Genomic DNA, 15134 nt, shown 5'->3' with positions numbered 1-15134 from the left:
TGCGCGATACTCATTTTTGTAGGAAAGCAATACGCTCTCAACGTCCCTGAGTAGTTTCATTATGCCCCGCGATTTTGACTCCAGGGGGCGGCGTGTGATTTAGTCCCGTATTAGATGCAGTTTTCCATAACTCTTCTTGTCTTGCCACCGCAGACGAACAGTCTCTACGCCCATATAAATACAATTTATTATTATTATATCATGTTATCATTTACGTTGCATCTATCGTGAAGAAAAGCGGTCTCACTGACAAATAAGACAAACAAAGATTCATGTTTTAAAATCCCATAGAAACGCTTCTAAAGCAGTCCACAACGCAAGCCTAATGAACCCTGAGCAATAGAGTACATCAGAACTATGGCAATTCCAAAGTTTTCACATCTGTCGATTGTCTGTGAGGCGAGGCATTACAGCTTCCCAAACTATTTCTTTTCTTTGTCGGTTTCTTGAGACCATAATTCTAACTTTCGTAATGAACTTCCTTTGAGGGACCCGCAATTTACAGGAATTATCTTTAGTGGGTCTCTCCGTATTCGTATAAAAGCTCGGCCTCGAAATGAAAAAGAAATTGTATGAATATTCATCGTGAATTGTATTCTTTGTATTGTGCTTATAAACAATGTGATTAATTATCACTTTTGCATTCTCACTCGATCTGCTGGAAAATGAGCTAAACGTTGAATTGAATTCAAATAAGATTAGCCAAAAAAAAAATGTGCTGGTCGACTTTCTCTGCACAAAAGTAAAACGCTTCTACGGGGAGACACAAAATATGAACAAAATGTTGATAAACGGTTAAGCTAGTGCATGCATGCTTTGTAGATAGAGCGTTATACCTACATAAAGACATGAAAATACTGATCAAAATAGAACTGCTCCATGATAAACAGATAATGTGGCAAGCATTTTTCACCCAAAATGGATTTATGTCAATCTCGTCATGTTCGTAAGCTCCCGTGGTAAAATTTGGCAGTGTTGTTCTCGAATCTGCAGGATTTATTCTGTTTACATTAATTCATCTTTTGAGCATTTTTTTAACAACATTACAATTGGTATGATCACGATGACTTCACTGATTTAGGTAATGGTGCTTTTGTTCCTTTTGGCTGCAGCAGGTTACTATACGAAGTCAGGAACCAGGGACATATCCAGGAATTCCGTACAGGGGATGCGCCTTTACAAAATTAAAGGGGGCGCATGCGCCCCTTATTTTTTCTTTTCATTTCTGTTCTTTTATTTCTTTTGTTTTAACAAAAAATAAAGAGGGGGCGCATGTCCGGTGTTCCCCCGTCTGGATCCGCCACTGGGAACTAATATTGTCAGTGATCGTGTTCACTATCGTAAAAGATGGTGGTCAGTATCGCCAGTCACGTGGTCATCGGCTCGTAGAGTTCATTGACACTTCGTTTTATTCCTTGCACGACCCCAAGAAGGTATATCATTTTTTTTTGTACCGTGCATAGTTTACTTCTATACCATTCAAAATGAATTTCTCAGATGATATTGGAAATACCAACGTCATGAACGTGGACAAAAAAAAGTACTTGCCCAATGAAGGTAATGGCTTCGGAAGGACATGTCTGCACTCTGCATGTAAACGGCATTAGACAAAAATATCAGATTTACACTTTACTTCCACTTAGAACGACAGTAAAATGTTATTGAATTATTCATTAAGGTTAATCTTACTTTTTGTACCTGAGAGAGAAAATATGCATATAATGTATATAACCTGTATACGCTTCGGTAGAAAAGTATTACCGGTAAGCAGAATTAACATTTTATAAGCAGAGGATAAGATACAATCGTCTTCTTTTCTCAGTGTCCTGGTTTTGGTGACCTTTTCTCCCCTTCCAATATCGCTACCCACCTCCTCGGTAACCCAATTCGAAATAAATTCATGACTGTGATACTGATCACAGAGCTCTAGTCCCCTCATCACCCTCCTAGCCCCCTCCCTCTCCCCCTTCCTCCGGAATATTGGTTACTCAAGGATCTGAACTCTTGTAGGAATGCTTGTGACCAGATATTTAGGAATTCATTCCAACTCTTTTTTGTTTTCTCGTTTGTCAATCGTGAGTGATAGAGTGATATGGATGAGAAAAAGAAAAAGAACCCACCAAAAGTATGGTGAGGGCCTTTCCATGCATTATCAATTGGAGAAAATACAATTCCAGCAGGAGAATGCTTGACAGAGAGGAGATTTCAACGAGAGGCGAGAAAGATGCAGAGATAAAAGAAAGTCGAAATTGAGCGGAGAAACCCAAACCAAATACATTGATGGAAATAGCAAACAAAAACAGAAGATGACACAAGGGCAGTTTGTGACGACTTTAATGGTGAAAACGACGAAGTTGGTTAGGAAAACAAACAAGAACAAAGAGAAACTAGGAAGAAGGAGAAGAATATTGGCTATGATATAGACTGCATGGGGAGCAATATATATATATTCATATATATAGATTGAGGGAGAGAGAGATAGAGAGAGAGAAAGAAAAAGAAAGAGAGAGAGATGAATACGAAAATGACAATCGGATGACACATGGAATGTGATGTATGCCCAATGTGAGATACAAAGAAAGGGAAGTCGGCGTACTTTGGTCTATCAAAGATAACTGGATGAGTACAGCGGATCTATTCACGGTGTGTCTTTGCACTGAGCCTATGTACTGCGCCGCCATTTCAACTCCGCTCTGTGCGCGTGTAACATCATTGAATCTGAGCAATCCTCCATTCTCTATAATATACAGCGGGTTGCGGATTTGTTTGTGTTCTTCCAATAAGTACCAATAGCGGCTCCCCTTGGCTTTTTTTCCCCTTACCCGTCGATACGTCTTAATACAAGCATCACCAGCATACATGTGGCTTTGTCAGGCAACAAGCTGGATATTGTGCCTATAACGGTAGTAGATAGCTGAATCCGATAGTTTCATGACTTTTCATGAAAGGTTGGGAAAAAAAACCCAACAAAACAGAAGCAGGTTGATCGATTGACTACTTGGGATTTCTTGAAGTCACGTGACAAGGCTGGGGAGGTTTTAGAGGAGCAAAACGATTGCCTGAAGCAGCGATCAGCATTTGGTCTAAACAAGAAAAAAAAAAGAGAGAGAAAAGAGTCGAATGAAATAGCCGTGAAATGAGTAAAAAGAAATTACTGACGACGGTGAGAAGAGTAAAAAAGGTGTGTGGCAACTTGATGGACTGCGGCCGGTGGACGCAGCGGGGTTTTGTGACGCTGAAGGAGAAATAAACGGACGACTTAACGATTAAAGAGAAGTTCTACTCTCATCTTATAGGAAGTAAAGATAAGAAAATGACCAAGCGTCAGTAGAGGGGAAGTACACGTAAAGCTTTGATAGTGAATTTTGAATAATACTTTGATGAGTATACTTTAAATGATTAGTTACTTTATCATATTCGCAAGCACAGATGCGCATAATCCTATCATGCTCACACACAGAAACAGAAAACCTTACTCATGCTCAGTCATTAGTAAACACTTCCGATTGTGTGAGTATGACCATGACTTTCAGCTTTGTCGTGATTCCAGGTAAGTTTTGCTCGACCACGTGACATATCCCATCAATCCCAACTACTACATTTCTGTAGTTTGGTGCTTCAACTTTTTAATGTAATTCCACTATTTACTGTTTTTCATCAGGTAGACTTAAATTTTCTCTTTCGTATAATATCAGTTATGCTTTGGCCATATGTCATTGTTTATTTCCGTCGCAGTATTATCAAATGCTTGATCCATTTATTGGCAACAAATGTTAGAAGGCTAAAACGAATGGTTTTCTGTCAAATTGACAAAGTCTTGTGTTTTTTTGAGCTTGTGCAATTTTAATGAATTCAACCAGTTTGATCTGATTCCCCTCGAATATATTAAGATATGCAGTGAAATTCAAAGGTACCAATTAATGACACCATGGACAAGATGACAATTTCTACAGCATGGGCGCTCCAGGATCTCAAGGGCCATGCGTACTAAAGAAGAGTACAAGCAATCAAGCAGTCTAACTGATGGTGGTATGTACCGACAGGAGGATATACGAAAAGAGTAGCCGTATCCAAACAGAGGTTGAAGGAATTGTCAGTGTAAATATCGTGTCTCTGAACTGCTAGATGTGTTTATGATTGGTTCCATGGATAAACCTGAATCGGGAGACGTTTGTGTAAAATTGAGATGACGCCTTAGGAAGTAAAACGTCCAATGGTACAACTCTGGCCATTGTTTTATTTCTGATAATTATAAAGGGTGCGTTACTCCTAAGGTTCGTTAAAGGAATGGTAAAGTTTTGCGTGAGACCTGGCTTCAGGTCTCTAACTTTTTATTTGATGAGATAATGAGAAACCTCTTATGACGTATGAAAGAACATGACGTAATTCCAAGAGGAATTCAATGTTTATTTGATAAAAATCGGTTGTGAAATGGCTGAGATATCCAAAACAAAGCAATCCCCCCAAAAAAACATACCAAAAAAACAAACAAACAAACAAACAAACAAACAAACAAACAAACAAACAAACAAACAAACAAACAAATGTGGGATTCACCTTGTATTCAGATCGCTTTGTTTTACTTTGTTTTGGATATACCAGCCATTCTATCAAACCGATTTTCATGAAATAATTTTTTAAGCTCCTCTTACAGTCTTAGAATGGTATGCATAGGTGGTTTCTTTGTACCTCGCAAAAAGTTACAAGCTCGATCATCATCTCCACCAATACCGTACTATCCCTTTAATCCGAAAACGAACAAAAGGTGCGTATACTAATGAACCTCCGGAATTACTAACCTTATTTCTTTTTCGGATCAATGAAGTTTCTTAATAACAACTTTGTTCATTTTTGGATAAAACGTACCTTCGGCAAATCTTTTGGCAAAACGATCCTTATTCCATTTTCAGATAAACGGATCTTTGGAATAACGAATCTACGGAATTACGAAATGTAATCGTTATAGTGACGTCCCTCGTATATGAACAATGTCTATAGCACACTCCTTCCAGTTATTTTTCATGTGTTTAAGTTAGGTAGCCATATATGGGAAATGCCCGAAGTGGTTTCCCGCCTTTCACTTCAAAATTTTTACAGATCGTGGAGTGTCAGATAAAATGATTCTTTATGTTCGCCAATGAAGATTTAAGGACCTTTAATGAATAAATATATATTCATGGACGATAACAACACTACGTTTATGGCATAAAGTACTACCTTGGCACGCTGGACCATGGTACCAAATAATACAAACGTCAATCCTTTCATTAAAAATTATGATATTATTTATAACAATAAATCATCAGACTGAATCTTAGCTTGTTTATTTCTTTTAAGGTTGGTTCTTCTTTTTTTCTTTCAAATGGAATATTCCGAATCCTAAGAAATGTTATAAAGTTATAAGGACAAGTGTAAGAGCGAAATACATTTTGCATGAGGATAGTTCTACCAATCACATTAAATGCTACAGAAAAAGAGAGGTCGTTCTTTTTTAAAATTCATTTGATACATTCCATTCGCAGTATTTTTTCGAAGAAACTTAAAGATATGAATATTCAGTACTGTATGCAACATTGAAAAAAAAATGCTCAATCGTATATAAAGAATATGGAGAAAAAAAAACATATAAAGAAAGATTTCCTGCTAAATTGGTTTTGACGGTCTTAACTCGACCCTAAAGACGCATGGACAGCTGGAAAATATAAATAAATGTGAATCATATTGGAGACTGCGTTAGACAGAAATGTATCAGAACATACGGTCGCGGAATCGTTTCTGAATGCAGGTTAAGTGAAAACTCTCAAAGGGAAAAATAAGAAAAGTGCACTCATTCTGCCTATCTATCATTATTTTTGAATAAAAAATGAATTTATAATATTTTGTATGAATTTGATGTACTCGGACGAAATTCTTCGTCAGCTTCAATATTCTCTGAAAGCGGTAGGTTTTCCCTTCTCTCTCTCTCTCTCTCTCTCTCTCTCTCTCCCTGTTCAAGGTAGTCTTCTTTTCATACTTATCTCACGCACTGAAAAACGTAGAGAAAATTCTGAATCAATAATTGATTGCAGTTTGTCGGGTTTCATGTACAATTACTGCGGCAAAACAAATCAACTGGAGTCCCAAGGAGCTTTTGGAGACTCCTAAAGTTACGTTTGGAGTTATAAGTAAAGCCAAAAGGTTTGAACATTATGCAGTGGACGTGCATTTGGCATTTACGTATAAACTTATCAGAGTGACACTATAACGGGAAGGTAACTGTTGCTTCTTCTTTTTTCATTGTTGTTATTAAGGATATCACTGATTTTTATGACTTCTCAGAGGTTAGTAAATCTCTCATGTACTGAAGTATATTAATTGACATATTTTATTCAAATTCAGATTCTGATTCAAATTCAAACTCAAATCATATTTTATTTCTTATGTCACACTTTTCCCAATAAAATTACAAAAGCAAACTAACTATGTAGTGTAGAAATATATAAAACGATTTGCTCAAATAGTAAATTATCATGAACCACTTGTATTTCAAAGCTAACTCAAAGGGATATCACTAATTACTGACGAGACTGCAATTTTTCACCAGTAGAGAAAAAAAAAAGCAGCTTAAAGTCAGACTATACTGAATTGCATTTTTTTTTATGCACCAAGGTAGAAAGAGCAGATAAATTTGTAAACTCATTAGCGATGATAATGTGACCTAACAGCAATCAGAATAACATGCCTCAAACGATGAAAATGGATGTAATACGTGTCACACAGAAATTATCAAAACCTTCTTTGCCATCATCCCATCTGCTAATAGATGTACGCGTCAATATTTCATGAATATCGATACGGAAATATAGTGACAGAACGTCATCGGAGGAAGTCTAGCGGAACCACTTGGTTCCGTCTCTTAGCGCGTTACAAGGTTGCCCCTTGCGTCAGTGGTAATAACATGAAACGTTGATGTCTTGCTCGACGAAGAGACACGTGCATTAATGATATATTTCTAGTCACAGATATTGACAGATGCAAAAGATACAACATGATACAAGCAACACTGGTATTGTTCTGTAATAAACAAAAATTCTCGAATGATATCAAGTCGTTGATAATAATGATAATCACATGAATGTACATTTGTAGTATTTTTCTGTGTATGACGAATCTTACCCATATTTTAACAAGAAAAACTCGAATTGAGGATTTCCAAAAGTATAAGCTAACATTGGGCGCTACAGGCTGATGAAATACTCTATAGCTCTCAAACTATATTAATGTACTTTGATGTACTCGAAAGGAATGTGGATCACCTCAGCCATGTCACCTTGTCAAGCTTCACTTTAGAAGAACGTGAGAATGATATGATTGGTGCCATAGCTATTGTTCTTCCCCTCCTCAATGTTATGGATGGTAAAAGCGACAACTTTGTGAATTGCAAGTAAAAGAGCTTTACAGAAAAATCGTTATCCCTAATCGAAATACATCAATGAAATGTATCTATTTTGTTGTTTTTTTAATATTTGGACAGGTGCCACGTTGAGGAATGTCAAGCAGAGAACGGTAACACTGCCATTTTTGTTTTAACTTCCTGCCTATACACATTGTGCACTTTGAGTGGTATTTCATACACCAAGCACTGCTGTCAAGGGGGACACAAGGCGGGTAAAAGAGGCATGCATTCGTCGGAATTTCCCTGCATCGCATCGCATTTTGGCAGGGATTTATCTCAAATCGGTGATAAAGCTCTCTCGGAAAAGGCGATCTGGTGCGGTCTGAACCCCCCCCCCCCCCCAACAAATCACCTCGTAACAGATTGATCGCCGGCAAAGACAGTGGAAATAAACGTGAAGAAATAGCAAAGTGATGAGATGGCCGAGGAGGATGGAAAATTTGACCATAGTTATTTCCCTTTCATTGGGCTCTCATCACGCATTACTTACACCTACGTTCATTTAAACCCTTTCCTTACGTAATAGTTAATTTTAGTAACCCTAAGCGCAAGATTCCAACTATAATTCCCGACAAAACCACTAAATATAATAACAGATAACCCTTTTCTTCTGTTTCACTCCCTTTATCAACCCGTTATACCTATCACACTATATGCCTATCGTATACTATCACATCATACCGTTTCATTAGTCACATTGTCAATACCTGTCAAGGTCAATCCTCATTAGTCACATTGTCAATAACTGTCAAGGTTAATCGCAATGTCAATGTTGTCTCAGATTCATAAGACGAAACATACTATACTCTGTACCGTTCTCAATGTCCTGATGCAGAGAGTGTATTTAGGCATTCGTCATTAAGACGACAATAAAGTAGCTCTTCCTTTGCAGTGCATAATACCTTTCCTCAGACCTCTATAGGCGCTTGAAATGAGAGATAAAAAATAGAAAATAAAAGTGAAGAAGAAGAAGATTACTGATTGTGGGTAGGAGAAATACGTCTTCTTTGAGATATAGATATGATTTTGCTTTCCTCCGCAAGTACTGCCTTTCCCCTACGATCTATTTTCTCATATTTTGCCTTTGATTATCTCAACTATTTGTTTTACAAAGTTATTACTCATCCTCTTCTCCCGTTGCGAATTTGCAGAAACAAAATAGATGTTCAGGTGTCATTCGGTATGAGGGGAGATTTTGTCCTCTTTATCGTAATTTTGGTCAGGTTTATGCATAATGTGTTATTCCTCTTCGCCGAAATATTGCGCAAAGACGGGTCAGTTCAGATGAGCTCAAGAGAGACTGTTTGCATAACGCAAGATACCTTTATATCAGGAAGGCCATCAGGATTATACCCATAAATACAAGCTTAAAGAAGAACATCCTGCACACCGTTATCGAAAAGTGACGATGAATGAAAAATAGCAGCGTTTAATGCGTTGTGTTACCTTTATATGGCGTAATACAGGGGCGGATCCAGGAATTTCGTAAAGAGGGGGCGCGTTTACAAAATTAAACGGGGGGCGCACGCACCCCTCCCCCATTTTTTTCTTTTCATTTCTTTTGTTTCAACAAAAAATAAAAGGGGGGGCGTGCGCCGGTTGCGGTCCTCCCTGGATCCGCCCCTGTAATAAATGATGCACGAAGTATAATGCAACATTTACACTTTTCTTGTTGATTCTGGATTGTTTGTTGATAACGGGAGTCAATCGACACTTTGAAAATTACTGAGTGATTTTTTATGAGGAAGTGAATAGGCAGTTATGTGCAATTTTTTTGTGTCAGTTAATGTGTTTGCATGTTTGTTTGTTTTAAGAAGTTTGTGAGGCTGTTTAAGTCTCTGTGCTTTAAGTGTTTTAGACAAAACAGTGGACAGGAAATGAGATATAATAATTGAGGACATTTTAACCCTTTTTGTGCCAATGAGTGTAATATGCTCACATTTCACACTAACACTTACGGACAGGAAATTGATATAGCATACAGAGTGTTGAGCTCACACACAAAGCGATATATTATGCTAACAGATGTCAAGTACCCTCTAATACCACGCGCAACTCCCACATCGAGAAAGATCCAAGGGACATTAAAATCACACAATAAACAAAGTTTTTTTCTTCGATGATTTAGTTGCGACATGTCAATTGAATCATCCCATCGAAAATGTGGGTATCACATATTAATCATATTCAGAATATGATTAATATATAATAATAACAATAACTTGCTTGATCTTATGAAATCGAGTCGACATCCCCCCCCCCTCCCCCGCCAAAAAAAAGAAGCATATTCAGTTGTTTTATTTATGAGAGTGGAGAGGTGTTACTGGAGCCAATCTGTCGCCGAATAAATCCCGGTGTCTACCATGTCTACATTATTTATTACACGCTCGACTTTCCCTCTTTTCCAGGGTTGAACACGTTCGATGGACGAAACCACCAAAATGCGTACTGCGCCAAAAAGTGTCCTGGGACAACCTGAATAGGACTTTTAAGAGCAAACGGACTGCCCAGGTAGTCTAGGAGAATAATCAGTATATGCTGCGAGACTTATCATTAAATTGGCCACCCCGAATTCCGCTGTTTATCCTACATAGACTAGAACATGGAAACTGTTCAATCCATTACATTTCCACAAAATCAGTGGAAATCTTTTTTGACAGTCATTTAGAGAGAGAAACAGGGATTTTAATTTTCTCAAATGGTTATGATATGATTATGAACACCAGAAGGCTCATATTATGAAAATTATCCTCTTATCCTCTCAAATCCTCTTATGAAATACTCGCAACGAGAAGTACAGTTTAGCATTATAAGGAATAGTACAAAGCCACAGACGTGATTTCGGGAATTGGTATATAGGGAAGAATCAAAATAAGGAAAGCGCAATTTGAATAGAGGGCAAACGGTAGAAGTAATTTTTCATGACGTGCTTATTAGTTACAAAAATGAGAAGAGGTATTATCAGAGTGCTTATGATTGTGAAATCAAATATGATCATTATTGTCTTCATTTATGTTATTTGTATAATCATTATTTTCCTCTTTACGACTTATTCGGCTGTCATACACATTTATATGATCAGTATCACAATTAATTCACTGAACAATGATGGAATTTTCAATGATAACATCCGCAATGTCTTTCAGGAAAGTGTCGGCAAGAAAGAATTTTATGCTACAATTTCATATCTTTATCATTCTTATGCAAGGGTCTTTATATATGATGATAAGAATAACAATTGCAGTGATGATTATCATAATGACAGAAATGAAAAAGAGTATTTACAATGTTCAAAGTACAAATTCATGTAAATGCTGTAATCAGGCAATGTTCTCATCCTGATTTGACTAAATCATTTGTTTTGTTTGTGAGGCTTTTTTTTTCCAACAGGAGCTGATTTTAAAATGTAAATCAGCTCATGTCCTTTTCCAAAAAGAAGGAATGAGTCTTATCTTTCTATTCAACCTTACAGCCGATATTTCCTTGTTTTTAAAAATTTGAACTGTTTCCGTGTACATCACACAAATACGTGTATATTACAACATCACTACAGATTTTCGTGTTTGAAATAGAATCTTCATTACAATCTATGCAAGGATCTTCACTGCAAAAGTGATACTGGGTAACTAACAAGAAAAATAAAGAAAAACAAGACTCGAACACAATGGATCAAAATCATTCATGAGATCTAAATTTGTGCTCAAAATTCTGCTTCAGAGGCTGAACAAAAAATGCATGAGGCACAGCACGAAGTACCAGTTCCAGACATAACAAGCACTTCGTTTCATTGTACACTGAGTTCTGGTCATAGCTACATTGAAATATTGTTGATTTGATGATTCTTAGTTGTATCCTTTAAAAGTAACGTGAGTCAACTGAGTCCTATAATGAGCCTAAGAGTCTTTGGCTCATGAAGAAGGTATGTTGAGTACTGAATATCTCATTTGAGGGTTTGACTTGACGTGTAGATTAATCAGATCTGGTGGCAACATTTCTGTTCGTCTCATGACAGACGGGTAAGCGCTCTCAATGTTGTATGGGTGCACTGGGGAAGACATGACGCCCACACAATGTTGGTTAGACGACGCTTAAACAGGGGGGGGGGGGGAGAGAAGGGATGGTTTGTGTGAGAGTGCATGTGAAGGAAGAGGTGATGTATGAAAGGGCATAGAGAGACAGAGGGAGATGGGAGGTAAAGAAAGAGTCAGGGGGAGAGTGTAGGAAGCGCGATGAACAGAGAAAGCGGAATCAAGACTCTTAAAGGGAGAGAGAATAGAGTGTGAGAGAGCTAGAGAGAAGGAAAGTGAGAAGGAAAGAATAAGAGGGAGAGCTAGAGGAGGATTGAGTCAAGGAGAGAGAGAGAGAGAAAGAGAAGGGGAGAGGTGGGTAGGAATGAGAGGGGGAGAGAGGAAGAGCGGAGGGAGAGGGAGAGGTTAGCTGGGATAGGGGTGGGGTAAGGGGTTAGGGGAATGATGGAGTGTCGAAGGCGCGGTAATACTTCTAGACCGTAGGGGATCAGGTTGCGTCTTAAAGACGCGACACTGGGGCACTAACGAATTCATCATCACGGAAATGTTATGAAGAAGGTGCGGATGAAAAAAAAAAACAACAAGAAGAAGAGCAAAAAACAAACAGCCAAAATGGGACTCGCTTCATAGCCCACGCAAACATTTTCTCTCGCGTTTAACTTCGCTTAGGAAGATTACGCCTGACATGTGACAACCGCGGTGTTTGCTCAGGTTCAGCCTAAGTGACATGAGTTTTCATAATTCGCCATCTTTTTTGTCCCTCGCACTGAATTCGATTATGTCCCTCCTTTCAAATTTTCTCCGAATTGACAGCTAATATATTTGATTAAAAAAGGAAACAATGTTAACATTGAGCACACTTTGAACATCTTGCTAAGATCAAACAGAGCAAAATATAAATGTAGCATTGGATGAGAGCCTGCCCTGCAACGACTTGCGCAGCTGTGTATAAGGCAAATATTGAAATGTGGGCGTTATAGGAATAAGAACATGACGTGTTCACCGTTGAGTGGCATGTGTCGATATATCAACTAACACTTTCCATCAATTCAAGTCTTTTATTTCTGCAATCGAGTTATTAGCAGAACACAGTAAAAGGGTTACCTCATTTGGGTACGGCTAAGACAGAGCAATCACCACGGGTGCACGTTACGAGCGAGACATCAAAGAGCAAAAAAAGACTACGAGTTATACAGGTCACGAGTAATCCAGTCCACTAGCTCGACACCAAGTGAAAAAGGCGTGGGAGCTCGACATCAAATAAAATAGGCCCACGGACCATATACTGTCCATGAGCTAAACACCAGGCAGATAAGGCCCTAGAGCAAGACACTAAGCAAAAGGCCCACTGGATAGGCTAAACTCGACATACATTAAGTCCAAGGAGCTTGATTTTCCTAATGTCGAGTTCTTGGATCATTTTTGCCGAGTGTCGATCTCGTGGATCTTATTGCCTAGTGTCTGGCTCATGGGCCCGTCTTACTTTATAATGAGTATAGCTCGTGGGCCCATTCTACTTGGTGCCAGTTCATGAGCTGTATGACTCGTTGATATTTGACTCAAGGACCTTTTTTTTCCAATGTCTAATCCGTGGGCCGTAAAACTCGTGGGTGTCTAGCTCGTGGGATGACCCCGCAATCACGGCATCTCGTTACTAGTATTCAGCAGCCCCATAGACCTCAGTGGCGGATCAAGAGGGGGGCGCAACCGGCGTACGCCCCCATTATTTTTCGTCAAAAACAAAAGAAATAAAAAGAAAAAATGAAATGAAACCCGGAAGTGGCACCAGAAATATTAGTTGCGCCCCCCTTTACAGAATTCCCGGACCCGCCCCTGGACCTATATCATCCTTGACTACTTGGGTTCAGTGCCGTGTAAAGTCTGAAAAGATTTCTTGCAGAGTGTTAACCGTTTTGTTAACCGTAAACGTTAATATACTAATGGAAATTGCGATGTGTTAGTACTCATTGTAAGTAGGGAACGTTATGTATGTATGCTTTATATCAGATATCCGTGTGACCCACGTTATAGTAAAGGATAGGCATATTTCGTTATTTTTGCTGGAATGGCAATTGTCATGGTAATGACAAGTATCCAGCTCCTGACTGGCTGCTGATACGGAAAAGTTGCTATTCAAGCATGAGTTGTCATCCTACATTGACATCTTTTATGAAACGTGCCCATGGAGAATTGCATTTTCCTAGCGAATGTCACCTTAAAATATAATTTAAAGAGATGGTGCAGTTTCGGTTAAGATGAGGATTTTCGTTTCTAACTTTTTTATGATGATTTTTGAGATAATGAGATACCCTATGAAATATAAAAGAGCATATAATTCTAAAACGAAGTTTATTTGTTGAAATTTAGTTTTGAAATGGCTGAGATAACCAAAACAAAGCGATCCTAATAAAAGGTGGGACCCACCTTTTATTAGTATCACTTTGTTTTACTTTATTCTTTGATAACTCAGCCATTTAAAAAATGATTTTCATCAAAAGAATTTTGATAGCCTCTTTCATACGCTCTTTCATATTTCATAAAGCCGTTTTAAAGTATATCCCAAAAAGTTCAAAGCTGAGTCATCACCTCAACTAATACTGTACCATCCCTTTAAAAAGGTTTTTTTTTTTCTCGGTTAGTCTGCTTAACGCACAGGGATGTGGTAAGAATCCAATCAACAATTCTTAATGTGCATTACACTGGAATATTGACAGGTTGTTCACTTGTATAAACATACTGTACCAACTTGACAACGTGGTATCAAGACCTTCGGTGTAAAACAGCGAATCCTACAAGTGGACATTGCCTGCTGCAATCTAAGATGTACGACATCATGAGGTGTACGATCGGGACTCCATAGACTGCACTCTAGTACTTCCACTCACCTGGTGACATGTTGTCGAAGTTAAAGTTGCCGCACAGCACATCGAATGCTACCACTTCCTGCAGGCCCTCCAGTCTGTGACTGTGTATATGGAAGTTATTCAGCCATTTCAAAATGGCGTCCATCTGAGCAAATCGCAAGTCGTCCTCTGAAAAAAAAAAACAAGTAAGAAACGTGACAAAGACTGTAGAAATCTATTGCTGAAAAGGTTATCACAATTTGGTGAAGGATAGCAGATTCAACACTGACTCCTATAAATGTCAGTGAATTCAGTGGTAGGTACATGTACTACGGTCGTCAATACTACTGAAAGCTCCTACAAAGACCAAGGACCTTGACGATCTACAATGTTTGAATACAATATATGTAGTGTACGGCGCATTTGTATTGATATATTGATGGTATTTGTTTTCTATCACCAAGGATACATTTTCACTGGTTAATAAAGACATTCGATCTTGGAGGAAATTACTGATTTATGCTCATTGCATTACAGTGATATAAAAATTGCAATGTCTTTAAAATATTTATTCACACATCTTCATATAACTTGGTATTACCACTTATTCATTTTTATAGGAGTTACAGTAGTTGTAACAACTGCATTGAGGCCATAGTTTTTAGTATCATGGCTATTCGCACATAGAAATAGAGAAGTATTAAGTACAGGTACTCTATAAGCTAAATTGTGTGTATGCAAAGCACTATAAGTAAGCATGTTGCAGTCTCCACAGCTTGTCAAGTTTTGACGTTCACAATGTAAGGATGGGAAAAGGAAGTTCCTTCC

The 15134-nt window shown here is 38.2% G+C and overlaps 1 protein-coding gene across 1 annotated transcript in view; it reads right to left on the bottom strand.

Moving 5' to 3' along the window:
* Positions 1–15134, bottom strand: part of LOC139736228 (sphingomyelin phosphodiesterase 3-like) — a 103531-nt gene that overhangs the window by 21811 nt on the left and 66586 nt on the right. The window contains exon 3 of the mRNA XM_071646960.1: positions 14349–14495. Within this exon, the coding sequence (XP_071503061.1) occupies positions 14349–14495 (147 nt within the window). The remainder of the gene's footprint in view (positions 1–14348; positions 14496–15134) is intronic.

The sequence above is a fragment of the Diadema antillarum genome, unplaced genomic scaffold, assembly GCF_040938485.1.
Source record: "Diadema antillarum isolate AM-2024a unplaced genomic scaffold, OU_Dant_1.0 seq00000633_RagTag, whole genome shotgun sequence".
NCBI classification, from domain to species: Eukaryota; Metazoa; Echinodermata; class Echinoidea; order Diadematoida; family Diadematidae; genus Diadema; species Diadema antillarum.
The sequence above is the reverse complement of the archived record's forward strand: the minus strand, read 5'-3'. Positions and strand labels throughout refer to the sequence as shown.